At 42.7% G+C, this 25,011-nt stretch overlaps 3 protein-coding genes across 5 annotated transcripts; 2 read left to right on the top strand and 1 right to left on the bottom strand.

Annotated features, from left to right (window-relative positions):
• The first annotated feature begins 12,301 nt into the window (after positions 1-12,301).
• On the top strand, positions 12,302-13,249 carry LOC118090056 (olfactory receptor-like protein COR4). Its single transcript, XM_035125381.1, has one exon. It carries the CDS (start codon positions 12,302-12,304, stop codon positions 13,247-13,249), a length of 948 nt encoding a protein of 315 aa, XP_034981272.1.
• A 4,657-nt stretch (positions 13,250-17,906) lies between these two features.
• LOC118090040 (olfactory receptor 5J3-like) lies at positions 17,907-19,249 on the top strand. 2 transcript variants are annotated; one of them, XM_060277554.1, is made up of 2 exons: positions 17,907-17,928; positions 18,330-19,249. In XM_060277554.1, the coding sequence occupies exons 1-2, from the start codon at positions 17,913-17,915 to the stop codon at positions 19,247-19,249; spliced, it is 936 nt and encodes a 311-aa protein (XP_060133537.1). In that variant the 5' UTR covers positions 17,907-17,912. The 2 variants fall into 2 exon arrangements, with proteins under 2 accessions (XP_060133537.1, XP_034981247.2); XM_035125356.2 differs by lacking the exon at positions 17,907-17,928 and having other exon boundaries at positions 18,320-19,249.
• A 174-nt stretch (positions 19,250-19,423) lies between these two features.
• Positions 19,424-22,498, bottom strand: LOC118090048 (olfactory receptor 5AP2-like). 2 transcript variants are annotated; one of them, XM_035125370.2, is made up of 2 exons: positions 21,592-22,498; positions 19,424-19,443 (listed from the first exon to the last, which is right to left on the bottom strand). In XM_035125370.2, exons 1-2 carry the CDS (start codon positions 22,496-22,498, stop codon positions 19,424-19,426), a joined length of 927 nt encoding a protein of 308 aa, XP_034981261.2. The 2 variants fall into 2 exon arrangements, with proteins under 2 accessions (XP_034981261.2, XP_060133527.1); XM_060277544.1 differs by lacking the exon at positions 19,424-19,443 and adding an exon at positions 21,134-21,142 and having other exon boundaries at positions 21,590-22,498.
• Between the last annotated feature and the right edge of the window lie 2,513 nt (positions 22,499-25,011).

Consider the following 25,011-nt stretch of genomic DNA (forward strand, 5'->3'; position numbering starts at 1 on the left):
CTAGTCCATAAAGTGCTCATTGTAAGATTATGAAACACTGTGCAATTTAAAAGTGCTATACGGTAAATGATGAGGCACTCTCTGCTTCAGCATTAGGGCATATAATACTATCGCAATATATAAATATATAGCAATGGCAGAGCAGGGGGAGAGAGGCATGATAATCACCTTGTCTGCCTTTTATTTAATTTTAAATATAGGTAAGCATAATTTTAATATAGGATTATCAACAAATTTAATATAATTTTAGCTCTTTAACCAGTTAGTCAGTTTCATTAAAATAATGTAATGTTACCCATACTTCATTATTCTTTATTATTATTACTCTTATTTATTAATTGATGTATTTATATACCACCATCTCATAAAATATCAGGGCAGTATGGTGCAATATAAAAACATAAAAACCATTAAAGGTAATACAGAGCAATCATTAAAATGATTGGCTACTCAATAAAATTCTAAACAACTGCATAGGCCTGTTCACATAAAAAGGTCTTCAAGAGACATCTGAAAAGTCAAAAGGGAGGATGCCTGCCCAATCTCTGTTTGAGAGTGTTTTACAGTAGGCATGTCCAACAGGTAGATCGTGGGGTGTTCCTAGTAGATGCTGGTAGATCTTTGGCCCCTCAGTGAGCTCCCCCCCCCTCAAAAAAGGGGGGAACTATTTTTGACTTCCTAAAAAAAGCTCAACAACTTTGCCTCTCCCAAAAAGCTCAACAACAATGGGTAGATCACTGCCAGTTTTTGTATACTGTGAGTAGATTGCAGGGAGTTGTTTTGCAGCATAGGACCAATGACACTAAATTAATGGCTTCTGTGTGAGGTCAGTCAAGCCTCTGTAACATTTCGTTTATGCATTGCTTCCCATAAAACATCCCATAGTGATTTTACAAGAAACACAGGTTCTTTTTCAGATATTCTTGCAATGTAACTTGAATTTAATGTTAGAAGAAAAAGTTTTCCTTAACTTTCATTGATTCCCTTTTATAGAAACCTGTAGCAACTAAATTAGCCCCCCTAATAACCTCTTGGCTCCTCTGACACATTTGGCTCTTGCTAATTCAAGTTACCAACCTTCACTCAATCAACTAACAAACTTTAGTTGATATATCTACCAATCAAGTCTTCAATCCTATTGAAATTATATTTTGCGTTAGTACAAGAGCTTCAAAAGATACTTTAAGAAAGCAACAGTGCTGTTTTGAAATATTCCAAAGGAGAATATCTTTCTCATCACTTTCTCAAACTTTGGCACAGATGCTTAACTCAAAGCTTCTTATTTCTCTGACCAACTCATCACCAGCCCTTTTGTCCCTTTACATTGGAGAAATGATCATACCTGTTAGATAAGATGGACGACGACCATTCTCTATTCCTGAGGATATGTCAGACAGAGTTGGTGGTTTCCTTCCATCCAACATAATGCCACTTTGAAAGCGAGATAAACTCATTTCTCTGTCTTTCAAGACAAGACCTGTTGGGAAAATTAAAATGCCCTTTGCATCTCCTGGGGAGTTGCTTAATGACATGCAGAAAAGTGGCCTTGAAAAGTTAAGTAAAGTTCATAGTATTTTGACTAACATTTGGTAGGGAAACTTAGCAAACTGCAAAAAAGCAAAATCAAAAACACAGTACTTTCTTTAAAAGCACAGACATTTGTTGCCTGACGTGAAGATGAGTAAAGAACCCATTTTGATGGAACAACCTGAGCACCTTATTTTGCTAAAAGGGAAATAGTGCCTGTCATTTTGGTTGTCAAGCTAGTTGGCAAGAGGGAAAGAGACACCATATAAGGTCCCTTTGAGTAAGTCATCCATTACAGGCATGTCCAACTTTCAAGAGACTGAGATCTACTCCCACTATTAAAAAAAACTGGCAGTGATCTACCAAAGTTGTTGAGCTTTTTTGGGGGGAAGTCAAAGTTAGTGGGGGAGCAGTGATCTACCACAATCTACCAAAGACCCCCCGCAACGCGATCTACCAGTAGATGATGATCTACCTGTTGGCCATCCCTGCATTATGGCATGCTGGGGGGGGGGGGTCCAGATCTTATATCCATCACAATGGTCTCTCTAAACTTATTGCCTGACCTGTGTACTCAGAATTCCTGCTCACTTAGAACAGGGATGGGAAATCTTTTTTTCAATCTGAAGGCCACATTCCCTCCCTGACAAGCTTCTGGGGGCCATATGCCTGTGGTGGATTGGGAACAGAGGCAAAAGTATGCAGAGCAGTGAATGTGATTCCTCACATGTGTAGTAAACTTCTTCCAGCCCTGCAAAAGTCAGGAATTTCTACACACCCAGCTACACACCTCTCCATTTTCCTTTCAGGCAAGCAATTGGCTTTATGAAAGTTTGAGGAGTCATCCCAGCCAGGCCAAAGCCCCAACAGTCCTACCAATGACATCCCATCTACTTTGCACTTGATTTAATTATTTGTGGCTATGTTCTTACATTTGTACTCCATAAAACCCAAGGTGGCATAAATGCATTTTGCAGAGGTCACCTATTCAGGTACAACCATATCTAGACCTGCTCAGCTTTATCAAATGGCTCCATGTGCTTTCCCAGCCATAGCCTAGGACCATTGTAAATTGACTCTTCACTTGACTTATTACTATTATTCATTAATTTTTTTATACCACCTTTCATCCAAAGATCACAGGGTGATTTACATGATCAAAGTATAAAGACTTGTGGGCTAGAGGTTCCCCACCCCTTTCAGAAAACCCAAGTGTTGTATCCAACATTAGTTGTATTCAGAGTAGAACTATTGAATCAAGTCATCCCAATCTCTGTCAAGCATAGAATCATAGATTTGGAAGAGACCACAAGGGCCATCCAGTCCAACCCCCTGCCAAGCAGGAAACACTATCAAAGCATTCTTGACATATGGCTGTCAAGCCTCTGCTTAAAGACCTCCAAAGAAGGAGACAGTAGCAAGAGATTCCAGGGTTCTTGACAATTCACCAGGGTTTGTGTTTCTTTGGAGGAAGTGAGGCACAATGGAGGCTAGTGTCTTTAGGAAGTATGGTTTTTACACACATATTTACCACCTGAGTTTTATGGAGAGTTCACAGCATTTGCATCTCTAGAGGGCCTTGTCCTTCCCAACAGTGCAGCATTGGATTCAGAAGCATGCTAAGCACCAAACTTGTGTCTGTCTGTAACAGCCTGCTCCAGCCAGCCAGCATGGCGGCTGCCCTTCAGTCCTGACATGGAGCTCTGCCCACTTCCTCCTCCTGTTTCCTGGTGGTATCTGTGGAAAACAACCCTTCCGCTTCCAGCATCCCCAGCCTCTGTTGCCTCAACCATGGCAACCTCTGTTTCTCTTTTTAAAAAATAATAATAATAATAATCAATTTTTATTAAATTTTCACTTACAAATCAATCATATCAAACCAATTATTCCAAATTGTACAAATATATACCTATTAAACCAAATATTATGCCAAATTATAAAAATTTTGCTTCCCCATGCTTCAAATTCTGAGGGTTCTGATTATCGATAATTGCTGCCATTCTAAGCAAAGTTCCAAGTTCTTTCCAGTCATTTTAATCCAACATAGTCCAGATCTTTTCCAACAGTTCTAATAATATTGTTCTCTTCCTCTTATAGATTCATAGAGTTGGAAGAGACCACAAGGGCCATCCAGTCCAACCCCCTGCCAAGCAGGAAACACCATCAAAGCATTCTTGACATATGCCTGTTGTGACGGATTGGCCTGGTGGGCAAAAGAACCCCAGGGTGCAGAGAGTTAAACCCCAACCTCCTGGATAAATGACGCATTCCATTCCTGAGGGGCGGGACTGCCAGGAGTTTAAAAGGAATGGGAGGCAGTTAATTCGGGGGAGAGGGTTGTGGGAGCGAGGGAGAGTGTGGGTAGGCGTAGGAGATCTTAAAGTGTTCTGAGGAGTTTAATTGATTTATAGTATCTAGCCATTGTTTATTGAAACTAAGAATATGATCTAAGAGCCTGTACACATGAAACCATTACGCGTTTAAAAGACCTCTAGTAATAAAGCTTTCTTAAATGTTAGTGGATGTGCTTAGTTATTCCAGCTGGGTATCTAATCTCACAGAAGTGGTGGCTCAGTAGAGGACAAAACTTACCTCGGGAATAGAGGCAACGGGTTGTGTCTTAGAGTTACACGGAGGAGGCTTAGGAGGCTAACCTGGGGTGCTACAAAGTTGCCAGAGTGGAAAGGGCAAACTTTTGCAGTGGGGAATCAATCTGACTGAGACCCTTTACTGTAGGCAAGAGGTTAGTCTGTCAAACAGCCTAGAGTTTATCATGATACCGGGCCATGTAAGCTGGAAGACTCTCTTTACTAAGAAACCCAAGTAACAGGGGTTTATTTTAAGGCAGCAGGAGAAGTGGGGGGTGGTGGTTTCACCCCGGATTCCTGTGTCACATTTTTAGTAATAGAGAGTGAGGACATTTCGTCACATATTAAGAAGGATCCCCGAAAGTTTAGTGACAACGCCGGGACTGGGTTTGCCGCATATTAATTGGTGGCAAAGTCCTTCTGGTTTCGTCGCACCTGTCAAGCCTCTGGTTAAAGACCTCCAAAGAAGGAGACTCCGCCACACTCCTTGGTAGCAAATTCCACTGTCGAACAGCTCTTACTGTCAGGAAGTTCTTCCTAATGTTTAGGTGGAATCTTCTTTCTTGTAGCTTGAATCCATTGCTCCGTGTCCGCTTCTCTGGAGCAGCAGAAAACAACCTTTCACCCTCCTCTATATGACATCCTTTTATATATTTGAACATGGCTTATCATATCACCCCTTAACCTTCTCTTCTCCAGGCTAAACATACCCAGCTCCCTAAGCCGTTCCTCATAAGGCATTGTTTCCAGGCCTTTGACCATTTTGGTTGCCCTCCTCTGGACACGTTCCAGCTTGTCAGTATCCTTCTTGAACTGTGGTGCCCAGAACTGGACACAGTACTCCAGGTGAGGTCTGACTAGAGCAGAATACAGTGGTCCTATTACTTCCCTTGATCTAGATCAGTGGTTCCCAACAGGTGGTCCGGGGACCCCCAGGGGTCCGCGAGCTATGCCAGAGGGGTCCGCAAGATGCTATTAGAATAAAAAATATATTAAATATATTTCGTATGATAACAGATTTTTTGTTTTGGCCGCTTCCTGCATGAGCCGAGTCTAGCACAAAACTAGAATTAGATAGAGGCAGTAGTTCTGCTGTATGCCGTTAGGTGGCGCTTTACAAACACTACTGTTTTGCAAAGAGGCAGCGTGCGCATTCTACTAACGCTCACCTCCCCAAGATTCTTTGCGCGCGTCAGCTTCATTTGTGCGCTACTGCGCAGGTACCCTGTCTTAGGTACCCTGTCTTCTCCATTCCCCTCCCTCCTCCCTGGCGCGAGCTGCCTCTTTGCAAAACAGTAGTGTTTGTAAACAAAGCGTTGTTTTTCACGGAAGCTACAGTTTGCGTAGTTAAAAATGGACCGTTGGTTAAAAAGCGGTTCGTTAAAACTCCTCCTATGGTGCTGGAGGAGACTCTTGAGAGTCCCATGGACTGCAAGAAGATCAAACCTATCCATTCTGAAGGAAATCAGCCCTGAGTGCTCACTGGAAGGACAGATCGTGAAGCTGAGGCTCCAATACTTTGGCCACCTCATGAGAAGAGAAGACTCCCTGGAAAAGACCCTGATGTTGGGAAAGATTGAGGGCACTAGGAGAAGGGGACGACAGAGGACGAGATGGTTGGACAGTGTTCGCGAAGCTACGAACATGAGTTTGACCAAACTGCGGGAGGCAGTGCAAGACAGGAGTGCCTGGCGTGCTATGGTCCATGGGGTCACGGAGAGTCGGACACGACTAAACGACTAAACAACAAAAACGACAAAGGCCTACAGATGAAGAGGAAGAACTGTAAAAAACGTATAAATATAAAATATAAAAAGACTCTTAATTTGGCTCTCACTTTTTAATTTTAGGATTAGGAATTAATGGGGGTCCTTGTCACAATAGCGGCTCGATGAGGGGTCCTCGAGAAAATTTTGTTGGGGACCCCTGATCTAGATGCTATACTCCTATTGATTATCACAGCCTCTGAAATGTTTTCAAGCAAGATTTACCACAAAGCCTATGTTTCTGTGAGGATTTTCCTGTCCAGCTTCCCCATAAGTCCTTGCATTCTTTTTCCAGACTGGAATGTTTTCCAAGCCCCACCAACCGTTTTTCACGGACAGACGCCATCTTAAAGATCCAACAAATCATGTCCAAGCTTCTGCTTGTTAATTCCTCCGGTTGCGGATTCACAGTCTTTCCGGGCAGGGTCAACCAAATCCAGATATTAATACACATCTTATGACAAACTCATGGCTCCCCCCGCCCCTTAACTGCTCTCACTCCCCGGCCTCCATTTTTAGCGAGCTCAATTAAAAGTGTGTCACAAGTCGTAAATCTTCTTAAAACCGTCCACAAAGAATTTTAACAAACTCCAGCTGTTGATGTAACCACCTTAGGGAAGCTTTCATCTTACAGGCTTATCTAAGCAAATTCAAATAAATCCTCTATTGTATATATTTCAACATCCATACAGTTTATATTTTTATAACTTCTCACTTGTTCTATCCAGGGAAGGTGTTAAGTGTAATCTTGAAACATAAAAATAAAAGAATTCACTTCCCTTTCTGTTCAGTCCAACGTAGTACTTTCTTTCTTTAATACAGTATTTCCTTGACTCTTTTGTCTCTCAAAGGCTGAATTTCCTGGCAGTATTCTCCTCATCTTCATTTGAAGCATGTCCATGAATTTAAATCCAATTATTCCTCTTAAATCATGGACTCGTGCACGAAGAGGGTGGCCTCCAAGAGTTCCGGCCCCCACGGGTGCTCGGTCCAGGCCCAGGCCCACCCCCGAAGGGTCGGAGTGGGTTAAGGGGCATCAGCGGGCCAGCGGGCCCTCCCATCCTCCCGGGAGGGTAGGGAGACTGCCTACTCACCAAGCAGCCGCCAAATTTCCCCATGGGAGTCGGGAGAGATGTTACGGGTCAGCCATTTCTCTCGACGAGCACGAGCGGAAGCCGGCAACCTCTGTTTCTCAAGTCCACTGCAAAAGGCTTTTGACTTTTTTTTTGCTACTGCTTACATCAGAGGTAATCCTATCAACCCCAAAAGCTACTGGGCAGAGATCCTGATGTTCTGCCAATGGCTTGCCATTATCAAACAAAGCAGGCCTTTATCAGCCTTTTGTTTCTTCAATGAACCACCCACAGTGAGCCTCATTTGGAAGCTAGCTAGTATTATTTCCAGCCCTTGCTAAATTCATGAATTTATGAGTTTGCTCATGAATTTCTAACCCTTCACTGAATGTAGAGGTTATTGGGGGGGGGATCTCACCTCCCAAAACTCATAACAGTAACTTAAAACCATTTATTTCAATGGGTCTACTTTGAGTATGAAGCATCTGAATATGTCTCCAATTCATAGGTGTCAACTTTTCCCTTATTCTGAATAGGATTCCTCGTGAGAAAAGGGGAAAGTTGACAGCTATGCTCCAATTACTACAAATTTACTTGCTCAGATTGTCTTTCTGTGACTCCAACATCATCAACCATTTCTTCTGTGATATCACTGTTTTGCTGGAACGTTCTTCCACAAACACTTACATCAATGAACTATGTGTTTTCGTGTTGGGTACCTTTGCTGAAATGAGCATCATGGTGTTTAAAACTGGGGGCAGGGACAAGAATATGCCCATGTTTACAATACTGTTTGGTCCAATAAAATAAACAATCTCATCAGTTATATGCCATTATTTCACTGGGAATTGATATTGGGATGTATTTCCACCGAAAAGGGTGGTTTAGGGAGCGATCCTAAGCATGGGGAGCTAGCATAAGTTGCACTGCCTTAAGTTTTTCAGGGATATATATCCAACTCTGTTTCCAGGGGTAAATATTATCAAGGCACTCCTCAGTGGTAGAGCATCTGTTTTGCTTCCAGAAGGTCCCAGGTTTAATCCCCAGCATCTTGAGGAAGGGTGGCAGAGACTCCTGCTTGAAACCCTAGGGAGCTACTGCCAGTAGATGTAGACAATACTGAATTAGAAGAGCAAATGGTTTGAGTACATCACCGTCTTATGTCAATGTGCTTTCTACTTTAAGGCTGTACTTTCGCCACCGTTATGGAGACAGGCATTACAGGAAATTCTGCTATATTAATTTTGTTTCATTGGGGCTAAACGGCATTCCTGCAGGTATGTGAACCTTCTTGAGTGATAAGAAGGGAATTGGGCTCATTTCCACGCCCTCTGTTTAGATTAAGGATTCAGCTCAATGCCTTTATCCACCAGCAAGTTTACCTCACATTTGTTGTGAGGTAAGCAAAACCTCCAAACCAGCCCAATTTGACTGTAGGCAAATTCTGTAAGCTGTTTCCTCCTTGGCCCCAAATATGGTGACCGAGTAACTCCACAGCAAGGCCATTCACATGTATTGCCCACTTACCTTTGGGCAGGGGCAAAACATGCAAGTTGGGTGGGTGGGACATCCGTTGACAACGGTGCTGCTGAGCATAAGCACATGGCTAGAACTGCAAAGCAGAAGTAAAAAAAAAGTACAAAAATTACTTTGGAGTAAAAGAAGCATTTCGCAAGCAGGGACAATATTCACAAATACCTTTGAGATCAATTACCTTTCTACCATTGGGAGAAACTTTAATTGTGTTGTTTAGGTATCAGAGATATTTTTGAAAACTTCCCGTAATTTGCCTCAAATCTCTCTATGATACACATAAGTAGTTCAGAAAAGCACGCCTTCATTTCAGGAATGATTTCTTAAGCAACTGGATATCTTCCATTTCTTCTACAGGTAATTCTCATAGCATTACAGTAGAACCTCTACTTACAACTGCCTCCACTCACGGACGTTCCAAGTTGCGACCGCGGCAAACCCAGAAGTAACCGCAGCGATCGCCGTTTGTGATGCTCAGAAGTGGGCAATCGCCGCTCATGCCTGCGCACAACGGCGCCTCTCCCAGCGACCCATTTCGCCATAAGAACAGGCCTCCAGAACGGATTGTGGTCGTGAGTAGAGATTTCACTGTAGGGACTATTCTCTTTTCGGGGTTATCCAGCAAACCACCATCCATGACTGACGGTCCATGGTCAACTTGGTGAGTCACAAGTAATGCAGCTGGGGCATCTCCTACATTGTTCAGAGTCAGGTTTCCCTCATTTGTCATAGTGGAATACTAGTTTGAAGGCGTATTATTGAACTCATGTTTAAATAGCAAAGACAGGGATTTTGAAAGCAATGCAGTAAGAATAGGAATGCTTAAGGAATTTGATTGTTTCAGACTTACATGTCTAGTACTAATGGGAGAATTTAAAGTCAACTATCCACATCCTCAGATATTGTTGTTCAGTGTTAGCACCTCAGTGCTAAACAATATGCACTTTGCAAAAACATACATTTAAGAATACTCATTTAAATGCAAATTTGTGTGCATATTTCTTTTAAAAATGCAAATTAAGACAGAAACAGGAGGGGAGGGACTTGTTGAACATATGTGGAAGTGCCAGTTACCAGAAATAGACTGATTTGTGCCCTCCAAAATATGATCTGTTATATTTCACACAAGATTCATATTTTCTGAATAATAATAAATAAATTTGTTTTGTGATGTCATTAGTACTTTTGTGATGTCATTAGTAGTTTTGTTGAATATAAAAGCCAAGCAATAAAGAAACCTATAGCCATGAATGAACTTTCTGTTTCTCGTGTGGTTAGGAGGGTGGTTCCAAGGGTTAGTGTGGTTAGGAAAGTGGGGAAACACTTGGAGAATGTGTGGTTCTTTAATTCTACTGTTCCAATTTTGAAAACTTAAGAGCATTTTCCTAACTCTCACTGGAGTGATCTGTGCAGAGGGCCAACATTGTTCAAACTAGAAGAAACTTTGGCATATCTACTTATGTAAATGTGAGGAGACATAGAAGTGAGGTTCAATCAGGGAGCGTGATCTGGGTCCATGATGGAGACACTTGTCAAAGAGAAAGAATAATGCTCAAAGGGAAGAGTTAGGTAGAAGATCTTGAGGAATAGAAATGGGATGAAGAGCTATGGGGAAAGAAAGAAAAGCGTCTGGTAGGACAAAATGAGGAGTAGTGGAGCTGATGCCAGTCTGCTGGGGTCCATAGTCAATAGTGGAGAGAACTTCACCTTCCAGAGCAGTGTAAAATTCAGATGCAGGGAGCATTGAACTAGAAGATAAGAGAATGGGTGCCCCAACAGTTAAGGAGGCTCTAACACTCCAGTCCTAGAGGACTATGGAAACTAGGGGTCAGAGACTCAGCTATACAGCTGCAAATAAAACGTTTTAAGTGTGTTGTAATGTGCAATATACAAATGTGACACTAGATAGCGACTGAGCTATGGCAAATTCAATGTATTTTTTTAAAAAGCATTTTCACAGTGTGCTTTTTTCAATGTCCACAAGGCTCACTATTGTAACTTAAAACAATAAATTGTTATGAGCTAGAATGGTGTCAAAGTTGTATCATTTGAGGGTATTTGGAATTTGCATGACATGGAACTTTCCCCAGCAGCCTGCAGAGGACATGGTATCATTCTGACATTTTATGTACTTCTAATGTGGTGAAATCATAGAATCATAGAGTTGGAAGAGACCACAAGGGCCATCCAGTCCAACCCCCTGCCAAGCAGGAAACACCATCAAAGCATTCTTGACATATGCCTGTCAAGCCTCTGCTTAAAGACCTCCAAAGAAGGAGACTCCGCCACACTCCTTGGTAGCAAATTCCACTGTCGAACAGCTCTTACAGTCAGGAAGTTCTTCCTAATGTTTAGGTGGAATCTTCTTTCTTGTAGCTTGAATCCATTGCTCCGTGTCCGCTTCTCTGGAGCAGCAGAAAACAACCTTTCACCCTCCTCTATATGACATCCTTTTATATATTTGAACATGGTTATCATATGACCCCTTAACCTTCTCTTCTCCAGGCTAAACATACCCAGCTCCCTAAGCCGTTCCTCATAAGGCATTGTTTCCAGGCCTTTGACCATTTTGGTTGCCCTCCTCTGGACACGTTCCAGCTTGTCAGTATCCTTCTTGAACTGTGGTGCCCAGAACTGGACACAGTACTCCAGGTGAGGTCTGACCAGAGCAGAATACAGTGGTGCTATTACTTCCCTTGATCTAGATGCTTGATCTAGATTGATGCAGCCCAGAATTGCATTGGCTTTTTTAGCTGCTGCATCACACTGTTGACTCATGTCAAGTTTGTGGTCTACCAGGACTCCTAGATCCTTTTCATATGTACTGCTCTCAAGCCAGGTGTCTCCCATCCTGTATTTGTGCCTTTCATGTTTTTTTGCCTAAGTGTAGTACTTTACATTTCTCCTTGTTAAAATTCATCTTGTTTGCTTTGGCCCAGTTGTCTAATCTGTTAAGGTCATTCTGAAGTGTGATTCTGTCCTCTGGGGTATTAGCCACCCCTCCCAATTTGGTGTCATCTGCAAACTTGCTCAGGATGCCCTCAAGCCCATCATCCAAGTCATTGATAAAGATGTTGAATAAGACTGGGCCCAAGACAGAACCCTGTGGCACCCCACTAGTCACTACTCTCCAGGATGAAGAGGAGCCATTGATGAGCACCCTTTGGGTTCGGTCAGTCAGCCAGTTACAAATCCACTGAATGGTAGCATTGTCTAGCCCACATTTTACCAGCTTCTTTACAAGAATATCATGGGGCACCTTGTCAAAGGCCTTGCTGAAATCAAGATAGGCTATATCCACAGCGTTCCCTTCAAATTGTCTGCAAGGCCAGTGAGGAATCTGTTTGACCTTATGCTCTTGGCTGAGTTTGACATCCAACAACAAATCTGTACAAGGTAACCCAAACTCAGTTCTGAGCAAGCATCTAGACCACTGCTCTTGCCAAATTCCATTTTATTTGAGTTGTGATTCCATCTAGTTGAAGCAGGAATGTGAAGTAGCCAAGAGCTCTAAGGGCATCAATGGCTCACTTTAGCTGAAATAATTGATTTTATGGAATTTACAGTGTGTCCAGGTGATAGATGGGTCAATGGCAAAACCAGATTAAACTGCCCCCCACCATATATCACTTTATAAAAAGTCTCCAGTTAATAAAGGTCAAAGAGGACCATACACTCCCAGCCAAACAATTGTAGCTCACACAGTTCAGCTACTTAGGTTAGAGAAAAGGACACAAAAAAGAGGTTAAAATGCTATGGTGCCCAATATCTAATAATGAAATCTCGCTTTGTTTTTCCTAACAGGAAAGTGTGAATGAATCCAATAGCTAAAGAAAATGACACCATGGCAACCAGCTTCAATCTCTTTGGACTAACAGAAAATCTGGAGCTGTGGCCTCCACTCTTTGTAGTCTTTTTAATAATCTATATTGCCACACTGGTGGGGAATCTTGGGATGATTATATTGATCTGCATAGATCCTCAGCTGCACACCCCAATGTATTTTTTTCTCAGCAGCCTGTCCTTTCTAGATGCCTGCTATTCTACCACCATCACACCTAATATGCTGGTGAATTTTTTAGTAGAAAACAAAAGCATCACTTATGCTGCCTGCATTGCACAATATTGTTTCTTTGCAATCTTTGCCACTACTGAGTTTTTTCTGCTGGCAGCCATGGCGTATGACCGGTATGTGGCTATCTGCAACCCTCTGCTCTATGCTTCTGTGATGACCAATAAACTTTGTGCAGGTCTGATAGCAGGATCCTACCTCTTGGGTATTGTGAACTCCCTGATTCAGACGGGTGGCTTGTTGAGACTGTCCTTCTGTGGTTCCAACGTCATCAATCACTTTTTTTGTGATCTCACGCCCCTTCTGAAACTGGCCTGTAATGATATCTACATAAACGAGATGCTGGTATTCATTTTTGGTAGCCTGTTTGAAATGAGCACCTTGCTGGTCATTATAATCTCTTATGTATTCATTATTATAGCTGTAGTCAGGATCCGCTCTGCTGAGGGGAGGCATAAAGCTTTCTCCACATGTGCCTCCCACCTCACAGCAGTGGCCATATACCATGGGACCATTCTTTTCATGTACTTCAGACCCAGCACCAGCTACTTTCTTGACACAGACAAAATAGCCTCTGTGTTTTACACGGTGATAATACCTGTGTTGAATCCTTTGATCTACAGTCTGAGGAACAAGGATGTAAAATGTGCTCTAAGAAAAGTGATTCAGAGAAAAGTGGTATTTCAATAAATATCTCTTTTAACAGTGACAAAGTATAGGTGGGCTGGGCCACCCATATGCCAATAAAATCTTGAGGCATGGCCTTATATCAACTGAACATACTGGAACGTTTCCAAATGTATTTTGGTGTTCTATACCAGTAGAATAATAAAATCCTTGCAATGGTATCTTTTTCCAGCCCACCACATATACCTTAAACCTTCCTGTCTATGGACATCGAGGGACATGGAACTTCAGGTCCAGCATTACCCTACAAAGAACTAATCAAATGCCAATCATCTTGTCAGGAGATGAGGGAATTGAGAAGGTGTATATTTCAGAATTCCCTGGATGTGTTAAATGCATACATTGTGCTTTCCTTCTCTGTTCAGTCTGTCATAGGCCTCTCAGTTTCATCAGGATCTAGCATGGTTTGGCAGTCCCAAATGGAAGAAGAAGAGTTTGGATTTGATATCCCGCTTTATCACTACCCTAAGGAGTCTCAAAGCGGCTAACAATCTCCTTTCCCTTCCTTCCCCCACAACAAACACTCTGTGAGGTGAGTGAGGCTGAGAGACTTCAGAGAAGTGTGACTAGCCCAAGGTCACCCAGCAGCTGCATGTGGAGGAGCAGAGACGCGAACCCGGTTCACCAGATTACGAGCCCTCCGCTCTTCACTACATCACACTGGGGAGAGGAGCAGAGAGAAGAAGCGGTGGAGGTTGAACCTTGAAGGCTGCCACCCGGGAATGGAAGATGGTGGTTCTCCTCTTGAGACTCTAGATATCAGGGAGAGGGAGAAGCAAATCTGCTGGCTCTCTCCACTGCCCCTCCTGTGAAGCACAGAGTTTCACTGGGGAAGGGGGAGCACTTTGGCCAGCTTATAGGAGGGACTGAGCAGAAAGAGGTGGCAGTGAATCCAGAGTCTGAGGGCAGGACACAGTGAGCCCACACATCAACGTGAATGGATCATACATTTGTGCGCACAGAAATCTTGTAAGGCAAGAAAGTCTTTTGTGTGAGCTTGCCCTGTCTTTAAAATCTTGGTGGGAGGGGTGTGGCAACTGTTGGGACATCTTCATTGTTTCCATTCAAATGTGTACCTTTCGTCTAGCCCTTGTACCTTGGAATCATGATTTGTGGGCCCTGTGATTGCTGCTGAACCTCTTTTGTTATTAGCCTGAATAAAGGTATCTTCCTTACTCTCAGATAAGAACCACCATTACCGTGTTTTGGTATGGGAGCATGACACAGTCCTCCCACGGCTGTGAAATGCACATCATTTGCTATCAACAATGGGATTCTGCCCTTAGTGGTTGGGCAACTTGACATGGTTAAGTTACTTCAGAGCAGAAACTAAACCAAAAGGGGTGACCATGAAAGTAGCAGCTGCATTGCTAAGAACAAAAAAAAAAGGTAAAAGGTAAAGGAGCCCTGAATGGTTAAGTCCAGTCAAAAGCGACTATGGGGTTACGTCGCTCATCTTGCTTTCAGGCTGAGGGAGCAGGTGTTTGTCCACAAGACAGCTCTCCAGGTCATGTGGCCAGCATGACTAAACCACTTCTCGCACAACGGAACACCGTGACAGAAACCAGAGTGCACGGAAACACTGGCGTCCTTTCAAACTGCTAGGTTGGCAGGAGCTGGGAGAGAGCAACGGGAGCTCACTCCATTGCGGGGATTCAAACTGCCACGCTTCCGATCAGCACATCCAAGAGGCTCAGTGGTTTAGACCACAGCACCACCCGTGTCCTCACTAAGAACAAAAGCAGCATACTTGACTGCCTCAGCTAACACCCTATGGTTGGAAATAGGAGCAGAAAAGTTAAGCTCCCCATTACAGACATGCAGGAATGTGTCAAAAGTTGTAAAGATTAGAAGACAGCAAAAACTAGCGCAACTTCATCAAAAAAATGAAACACCACACACAATTGAAAATGCCATTTAAAGTGAATCCTTTAGATCAGTGGTCCTCAACCTTGGGCCTCCAGATGTTTTGAGACTACAATTCCCATCATCCCTGACCACTGGTCCTACTAGCTAGGGATCATGGGAGTTGTAGGCCAAAAACATCTGGAGGCCCAAGGTTGAGGACCACTGCTTTAGATGTTCAGCAGGTCTTGGTCAAGCAATGTAGTGGGATTAGGGGTCTGCATGCTGATGCACATCAGTGTCTTTAGCAACACCTGTGGGAGGTCATATGTGCACAGAAAACCCTTCCAAGAATGTGTCTCTCTCTTGCAGGATTTGAATGACTGAATGCACTGCAATATCCCTATGTGTGTTGAGAGAATTTCTCTCATAGTGATACATGGGAGATCCTTACACAGACATGGTAGATATGACATGCAAGGAGAGTTTCTTGAATCTATGAAGGAAGAGAAGCCAAAGTCCTATCCAGTCCTAAACTTCATGCTACAGCCCTTTAGACCAATTAAATACAAAACAGTACAGATTGCCCAGTCAAATTGTATTGTGGAGACTGTGTCTGATTCAAGACACTGTAGCACATACACCACCACCATTTGTGTAATTCAGACAGTTGGAAAGGATCCAGCTCTGCCATTGTTGGACTCTGGTTCAAGTGCAATGGAATACAGTGGTACCCCGCAAGACCAATGCCTCGTGCAATGAAAAACTCACAAGGTGAAAGTGTTTTGTGTTGCGCAAGGCGTCTCACAAGACAAAGTTTCCTATGGCCACGCTTCGCAAGACGAATAGGAACACATTGATTAAATGGGTAGACCGGGTAAACCGGATAAATGGTCAACCATGCTTTGCAAGATGAATTTTTTGTTATACAAAGTGACTCACTGAACAAATTAATTTCGTCTTGCAAGGTACTACTGTACATTCCCAATATCAAAGGCAGTTTTAGGGTAGCATGACCAGTTTGGCCACACTGGGCACCACAACAATGCTGTAGAAAACAGCACGAGAGGCAGGGGGTGCTGAATTTTAGCATTGCACAGGACACCACTGGAATTTGAGAGCCCAAAGTCCGCCATTGCCCATATGGCATACATAAAACTGAGAAAATTATTTATATGTCATACTGAAGACTGGGCTAACACAAATATTGATTATGGAGTTCCTTGTACTTTGAAGCATGGACAAAATAAATTATGAGGAAAGGTATGTTCATTATTTATATTCAACTAGAGGGGGGGGAAGAACAGCAATTCAGTTTTTAATTAACTTTAAAAAAGCAGAGCTTTTTTAAGAGCTCCCACAAGTGTACTTTTTAATTATTTTCTCTGAGACTAGAGTTGCTTCAGGGATTTCATTAAAAATAATAAAAATCCCTCTCCCATCATAAACCATTGAATCTGGTTACAGGTAGGTAGCCGTGTTGGTCTGGATCGAAGTAAAATAAAAAAATTCCTTCAGTAGCACCTTAAAGACCAACTAAGTTTTTATTTTGGTATGAGCTTTCGTGTGCATGCACACTTCTTCAGATAGAAGAAGTGAATCCCATTGAATCTGGGATCAACTGTCCTGTAAAAAATTGTGCAGTGATGCTGCCATGCACTCATTCCAGCCTCCTGGTAAAGGTAGACTGCCTTCCTCTATTCCTTGCAGATGGTGTCAGCTGTAGCTGGGACTTCCAGATTTCATTTGCATGTTTTAAGGTAGCAGCAAGCAAATTGCATTCAGTGTTTGTTTTCCACTGCAAACTGAATGATAATGAAGATGTATGTGATTCATGCCCAAACCTGACAAATCCAACAAAGGTGCTGGTAAGAACAGAGTTTGTTTGCTTATTTAGTTGGAGTCTATATTTCCTTGGACACATATTTTGAATCTATTCAATTAGTACATTGATTGTTAAAGTCCATTCTGATCGTTTTAATGTTTATGTAAAAAATATGCTAAATTTCTGGTTTCACTATGCTGGCTGTTTAGCCGTAATAATAAACATTCATTCAGTTTGTTCATTTTAAAAAAATACTTTCCTTGAACGGGTATGTAATGTTAGAATTACAAGGGCATGAAAACATAAGTAGACCCATTGGGTCTAGTCGTGACTCATTGGCCGAGGGAGCCGGCGTACAGCTTCAAGGTCATGTGGCTAGCATGACAAAGCCGCTTCTGGCGAACCAGAGCAGTGCATGAAAACACCGTTTACCTTCCCGCTTGGAGCGGTACCTATTTATCTACTTGCACTTTGACGTGCTTTTGAACTGCTAGGTTGGCAGGAGCTGGGATCGAACAATGGGAGCTCACCCCGTCGCGGGGATTCGAACTGCCAACCTTTTGATCGGCAAGCCCTAGGGCTCTGTGGTTTAACCCACAGCGCCACCCGTGTCCCCTGAACATAAGTACCCATCAGCAAATGTGAGTTCCCTAATTTGATGAAATATTGCAAATGGGGGGTTATAGGGGTAAATCAGAAGATAGAGATTCTTAACTATTTCTGTGCCCCACCCCCAATTCTTCCCTTCAAGTTTCCTTTCAATATGTCATTCCCTTGGATTACGGTAATTTCCAGTCATGTAGTCCAGCTGAAGGGAAACCAGGATAAAATGACTGCCCCATATCCAGTTCCTGCTTATTTCCCCCTGTAAATTAGTATTATGAAGAAGACAATAGTTGAATACCTTCTGTTTGCCTCATAATGTGTAGCTCTGACAAACAAAAATTTGGTATGCCTCTAAAAGAAGTCTTATTTTCATTATTTCTCCTAATACACATGTTTCCGGGAGAATTCCTCCTAATTAATACACACACACACACTTTTACAAAGCCATTTCCCTTGCTATTATGCTTTTTTGCATGTTACTTTAACAAATATATGGATTTTTATACACACCACCCTAGTACAGGATTTATTTGTTACAAAATACTTGACTGGATAACTTCATTGCAAGATTCAGAGAAGTGCAAGTGCTGAAGTATGCCTGTGTTTTGGCTTGCTGATTCTTTTGGAAAATGTGAATTAGGTAAGCTCACATTTAAATGTGATGCAACAACATATAACTCTTTAAGTCTTTCTAGTGGGTTGGTTACTGTGCTACCAACAGTGCTACCAATCAGAAGTGATGACCCTCTTCTTTTCATTGTGTTTACCAGGTGCAAGTATCATGTCATCACAAGTAAATGGCTGTAAACAATTACACTATGGCGACTGAATTCATCCTTCTTGGACTAACAGATCGGCCGGAGGTTCAAGTTCCCCTCTTTGCGATATTCCTGTTGATCTATATTCTGACATTGGCTGGGAATATGGGGATGATAGTACTGATCAGGGTTAGCCCCCGGCTTCACACCCCTATGTATTTCTTCCTTAGCAATCTTTCTGTAGTTGATCTCTGCTATTCTTCCATCTTTGCCCCAAGGCTGTTGATGAATTTAGCACAATCTAATATCATTTCTTATGCGGGATGCATCACTCAGCATTGCTTCTTTGTAGTGTTTGTGAGTACTGAAGCCTTCCTCTTAGCTGCAATGGCATATGACCGTTATATTGCCATATGTAACCCCCTGCTCTATACTGCTATTATGTCCAAAAGTGTCTGCATTTACTTAGTAGCAGGGGCATACTTTGGGGGGATATTGAATTCCATCATACATACTTCTGGATTGCTGAGGCTATCATTCTGTGCCCCTAGTATAATCAACCACTTCTTTTGTGATACCCCAGCTATGTTGAAAGTTGCATGCTCTGATATCCATATCAATGAACTTTTGTTGGTAACCTTCTCTGCGACAGTTGCTATTTCTACACTCCTGATCATTGTAATCTCTTACCTCTACATCCTCTCCTCTGTCATAAAGATGCGCACTTCTGAGGGCAGAATCAAAGCCTTCTCCACCTGTGCTTCCCATATGACAGCTGTGACTTTGTTCTATGGACCAGTAAGCTTAAGCCACTTGCAGCCCAGTTTCATGTACTCTGTAGAACAGGAGAAGATCTCAGCTGTGTTCTACACCCTGGTGGTCCCAATGCTGAACCCATTAATCTACAGCTTGAGAAACAAAGAGGTAAAGGATGCTTTGAAGCAAGTGATCAATTGGCAAAAGAAATAATCTGAGTCTCCTTGCCTCAGAATGGTTTGGACTGCAGGGGTGGGCAATCTGTGGACCTCCAGATGTTGGGCCATAGCTCATATCTGTGGCCACTGGGCATGCTGACTGGAGCAGATGGGAGTATCCAACAATATCCAAAGATTCAAAGTCAAAGATTCCCCATCCCATATTCAGTCATTTCTTTTGAATGAGTTGGAGGTCAATTGTGGAGAGGAGATATTGTCTTAATTTGTCTGATGTACAAATATGATGTATAAATTAAATAAAATGGAGGGAAAATAAGCTGGTGTAGAAAATGCCTTTGTTTATTCATTTCATTTCATTTGGTTATCTCCTCCCAAGAATTAAGTGCTTCCCAAGGCAATGCACATGAAATACAAAAGCAAAATTCACATTTTAAAACAAACCAGTGAAACAATCCCATATTTTAAAATCCAGCTGTCCAACATAATATCAGGAAAGCAGCATAATGAAGCCACCAAGGCCAGGCCACACAATCAGATACCCAGCCACAATTTGTTCCTGAAAGGCAAGGCAAAAATATAGTTTTTACAGCCAGTAATGGAACCTACCTAACATCACATGGAATAGTGTGTCTGCGTATCTACTGTATATAATATTACTGTTTACTTGATTTAAAGAACAACAACCCTCTAATCTAAAATATACATTAGAAAAATACAGTCTGTTCCAATCACAGTGATTTAAGGGAGAAATAAACAGAGTCGTTCTTCATGTGGAGCAACCTTCTCCTATGTTTTGGCAGTGAGAGAATAGTGAAAGCAGAAAGCAGAGTGATAGCACTCTTCGGGTGGCTTGTTTCTTTCCCAAGTGCTCTTTTTGCTAACAGATCATTAGAAAGCATGGCCTTCTCATTCTTTCTCATTCAGCTTTGGTGTCAAGGTTTCGGTGAATCCTATCACTCCCTCAGGGGCAGCAAAGAAGCAGAAAGGAAAGAGTTCTTACCAATCAGTTTATTCAATAATCACAGCGAGAGACAAAGGACAGCATCTCTCTCCTAAAAATGGCATTACTCCATGTAAATCCCCCCTCACGCTTCATCTCTCTCATACTACGTCATCCACGTGCCAGTTGGACTAGGATTTCTGTCTCTGAGCTTTCTGTTTAGCTACTCTCGCAGCACTCCTAGTCCCGGGAGAGGCGGGCTCAGGAATGCTCTCCAAAGACACTGAGTCTGCCGGCTGCCTCTCTCCTGGTGCTTCTCTTTCTTCCTGCTGTTCCTCTTCTAGTATTTCCCAGCTTCTGTCCTCTGCAGCCTGTGAACCATGCCCTTCTGCAAACCACTGCTCTAAATCTACACTGTCCTTCTGTTCTCAGGAAACTTCAGAAGAAAGGGGCAGCCCCTACCATTCCTTCTCAGTCCAGCCCCTGACATTGTGTGTGAGTGCTCAGGTTCAAGTGTCTTGGATTCTCATGGTTTCCAGTTGGTGGACTCAGAAAATTTTTCAGAAGGAAACACACCAATCTAGGTGGTGATATTCCGCCCCCCCCCCCCATGAAGAAGTAGCCTTCTGTGCTCATATCCCTGGCTACACAAGAACCTCTGAACAGTTGATTTTTTGTTTTTACCATCCCTGATAACTGGGTGTCACCAACAATGGCAAATTTGGCCTTCTCACTGCTTACCTCTGATTTCATTTATGAACAGATTTAAAAGCATCAGTCCCAATACAAATCATTGTGGAACCCCACGCCTTACTTCTCTTCATTGTGAAAACTTCATTTATTTCTACTTCTTTCCTCCAATTCCGTTACCAGTTACTTATCCATAAAAGCACTGGTCATCTTATCCCATGACTTACTCAGAACTCAGTGGCGATGGACTTTACGAAAGGTTTTTTTAAAGTCCTTTGGGTAAAACTCTCACAGCATCTGGTGCTTCCAACAGGAACACAGAAAAGCACAGACAGGCAAAGAAGATGGTGGATCCCTCTGCCTCAGTGCTGCAGATGACCCAAATGCTTACAGGCCAAGGATGAGGCTAGCAAAGGAAGCAGTAATACTGTTTATGTTAGACTAAGAGAGGCGGGAACCTGAGCATAAAAATGTAGGAGAAGCCCATGGGAGGGTCCTGTGATGAACCAGGCTCCTGAGTTGTAGGGACAAAGGGCTCACAAAGTCTAATCTTAAACAAAGAGGGTCTGGGATTCTGAGGAACCTCAAAAGGGATGAGTTTGAGGAAAGACTGTAAAGTGTAACAGGATCGAAGAGATTTAAATAGATACTTTAACAATGGATACAGAAAGTTATCTCACCAAATCAGTTTTATCTCAAATGAAGTTTGACTACTCAACAAGTAAAGATCTTTCTGCCGAGTGCCCTTTTCACAGCTTCCTTCACTTCCCTGTTCCTCAAACTATAAATCAAAGGGTTTAGCATAGGGATCACCAGTGTATAAAACACTGAGATAATTTTGTCTTGGTCCATTGTGTAGCCAGAGGTAGGCCGCAAATACATAAAGATCAGAGTTCCATAGAAGATAGTGACAGCCATGATATGGGATGCACAGGTAGAGAAGGCTTTGCGCCTACCCTCAGCAGAGTTGATCTTTAAGATGGTGGTGACAATGGAAATATAAGACACTAGGACAATCAAGATAGTACTCATGACAACTATTGTGGACAAGGTAAAATGAACAATGTCTGTACTGTGGATGTCAGAGCAGGACAACTTCAGGATTGGAGGGATATCACAGAAGAAATGATTAATTACATTGGAGCCACAGAAAGACAAACTAAATATAAAAATTGTCTGTGCAGTGGAATTCACAAAACCAGTTACGTATGACAAAATGACAAGCAAGATACAAAGTCTCTTGGACATTGCGGTGTGATAAAGTAATGGATTGCAAATAGCCACAAAGCGGTCGTAGGCCATCACACCCAAAAGACAACATTCATTTGTTACAAAGATACAGAAAAAATAAAACTGCACAGCACATTCAATGAAGGGAATGGTTCTGTTTTCAGATACAAAGGTCATGAGCATCTTAGGGGCAATGACTGATGAATAACCAACATCTACAAGGGACAGGTTACTGAGAAAGAAATACATTGGAGTCTGAAGTCGGGCATCAATCCAGATTAAAAGAACCATCCCAAAGTTCCCCACCAGGGTGGTGATATAGATACCAAGGAACAGGACAAAAAGAGGAATCTGCAGCTCTGGGTGATCCATGAATCCCACCAAAATGAATTCTGTCACACTGGTATGATTCTTTCTTTCCATTTATGTTCTTTTGTTCTCCACTGAAAGAGAGAAGGAGCATTTACAATTAAATGAGCACCAGCATTAATAGTTCTTCAAGACAAGTTCATGCACACTTGCTTGCTCTCTGGTTTTTCAATAATTCTACCCCCTTATTTGATTACTGCATTCCAAATACCTACTGCGTGATGCACCTCAGTAGGTTCCACAACACTCATTAACAGTAGCAGTTTTGTTCCTTCCACTAGAGCTTTTGTTCCTTCCACTATCGTTTAGCTGCAATGAGTTTTCTTTCTGAGTAAATATTATTGGGATGGAACTGTAATGGTATTTTACTGATCTGTGGCAAGTTGGAAAAGAGAAGGGAAATTAAGTTTCATTAAAAAGTCAGTGAGAGTCTGTTTTTCTGAATATTGTATGTTGGGGTGAAGAACAGGGGACGTCTACCAGATGCATGCCTTGTTTGTGAGCTTCCGAGAGGCATTTCCCTGGTCACTGTTTGAAGCAATATGTTTGATCTCAGCCAGCCAGGTCCTTCTTCTGTTCTACATCCTGTTCTACATTTCCAGTACCTTGAAAAATGTTCAATACATTACGTATTGAAAGTTCAATAGATGTTTTATGTGATGTTCTTAATACATAAGAAGGCTGTAGTATAAATGTTCTGATACAATAAATGAAATAAGATGCTGCTCTTTCACTATAGAAGGGCTTCTGAATAGTGAGACCAGGGACCTAGAAGGTGCAGGACTAGTCCAGTCTCATCAGTGCTGACCTTAAGGCAATTGGAGCAATTTGGCCAAATTGGGCCCTGCGTGCTGCTCCTAAGGGGGCCCCCGCACCAGGGCCATCTAGATGGATTTTATTTATACAGTGGTACCTCGACAACCGAACGATTCGACTTCCGAAGGTTTTGACTTCCGAAGTCAACAACTCCGGAAGTCTTTTCGCTGCGCACACGTTCTGCATTCTGCGCCTGTGCAAAGTGGCCCGTGTGGCCGGTGCATGCACAGAAATGGCACTTCGACAACCGAATACTTCGACTTGCGAAGACGGCTGCAGAACGGATCATCTTCGTAAGTCGAGGTACCACTATATCTATAAGATTTTGCTGACTTTGGCTGTGAACTGGGGTCCTAAAAAAAAATCAATTGCACCCCACTGCTTCAAATTGGGCCCCACTGGCTAGCCCTGAGTCTCATAGTTGCTGGGCCTGAGTTGCCCTGCCCTTCCAACATTCAGGAATAATCAACTGGAGTGGTAGTGGTGGTGGTGGTGTAGATCAAAGCTGATGCACAGAAGATATTGGACATATATGATTTTCATATGTTACCATATGAAACATGTATACATGTCTTATGTCTCAGTAGGGTGTTTCTTTCAGAGTACTATACTTTCATGAGAAATTAATGTGCTTCAATTGACTTGTGCTGCTGTATAATGTCAGAATGATTTTTCCTAGTTTCATCTAGTATGGAACTGGGAATCTATCCATCTCCTTTCTGTTGCTCCATAAACTTTTCAAGGCAAGGCACAGTTTTCTCATTTTTTCTTTGGATATAAGGAATGGAAAGGTTTGTATGTATCTCTACGGAGGGAGGCGGTGGCCTCTGAATACCAGTTGCTGGAAATAAAAAGAGAGAGTGCTGTTGCCTTCAAGACCTGCTTCTTGGTTTCCAACAGCCATCTGGTTGACCACTGTGAGAACAGGATGCTGGACTAGATGAGTGACTGGCATGCTCAAGCAGGCTTTTCATATGTCCTTACTTAAAGCTTGCTCTGAATGCCTAGTGTCAGTATTCATGAATACATAATAGCAACAAAAACAAAATCCACTCATGCACTTCCATTTGCAGAAGGCTCTTTGATATAGCAGAAGCCTTGACTAATGGAAGCAGTTTCCTTCTATTTCTCCCTGCAACCTTCTCTACCACTTGCAGTGCTGATTTGGGGTGTCCCCCAATCTTTTGGAGCAGAGTTTTGGAAGGCAAAGGGGGAGGCATGGAAGATTTCTGAAAATTACTTCCTACCCCTCTTCTGTTCGTGGAAGCCTCTTTTGGAGAGGGGAGACTGCAGCACTGGGGAGTGGGCAGGCTGGCGAGGCCCCCTAGATTTAGAGGCCCAAGTTGCCCTGCCCTCACATGAAGTCTTGGGTTTGCAATTTTGGGAGAGGGGAGACTGGGCGGGCTAGCGAGGCCCCCTAGATTTAGAGGCCCTAGGCTTCAGCCTACTTAGCCTACTATACCATAAATCAGGCACTGCCCTCTGGTGCTTCCTCCTCCTCTCCCATGATTTCCCAACTTTCCTCCTAATCTGCCTCTGAGCTGTGACCTCTCTCAAACCCCTTTTGTAAATCTAAACTGTCTTCCTCTTCCTCCTCCCTGGAAGGGTCAAGCTGGGGAGGCGGTCTCCACCATTCCTCCTCTGCCCAGTCTCTGGCACGGTCGCATTCATAGGAAAATGATTCCAAAATGCTCAGCACATTTTACAACTGTAAAATGTAAAACTCAGCCACCCAAACTGTAAAACTCAGC

The sequence above is a fragment of the Zootoca vivipara genome, chromosome 1, assembly GCF_963506605.1.
Source record: "Zootoca vivipara chromosome 1, rZooViv1.1, whole genome shotgun sequence".
NCBI classification, from domain to species: domain Eukaryota; kingdom Metazoa; phylum Chordata; class Lepidosauria; order Squamata; family Lacertidae; genus Zootoca; species Zootoca vivipara.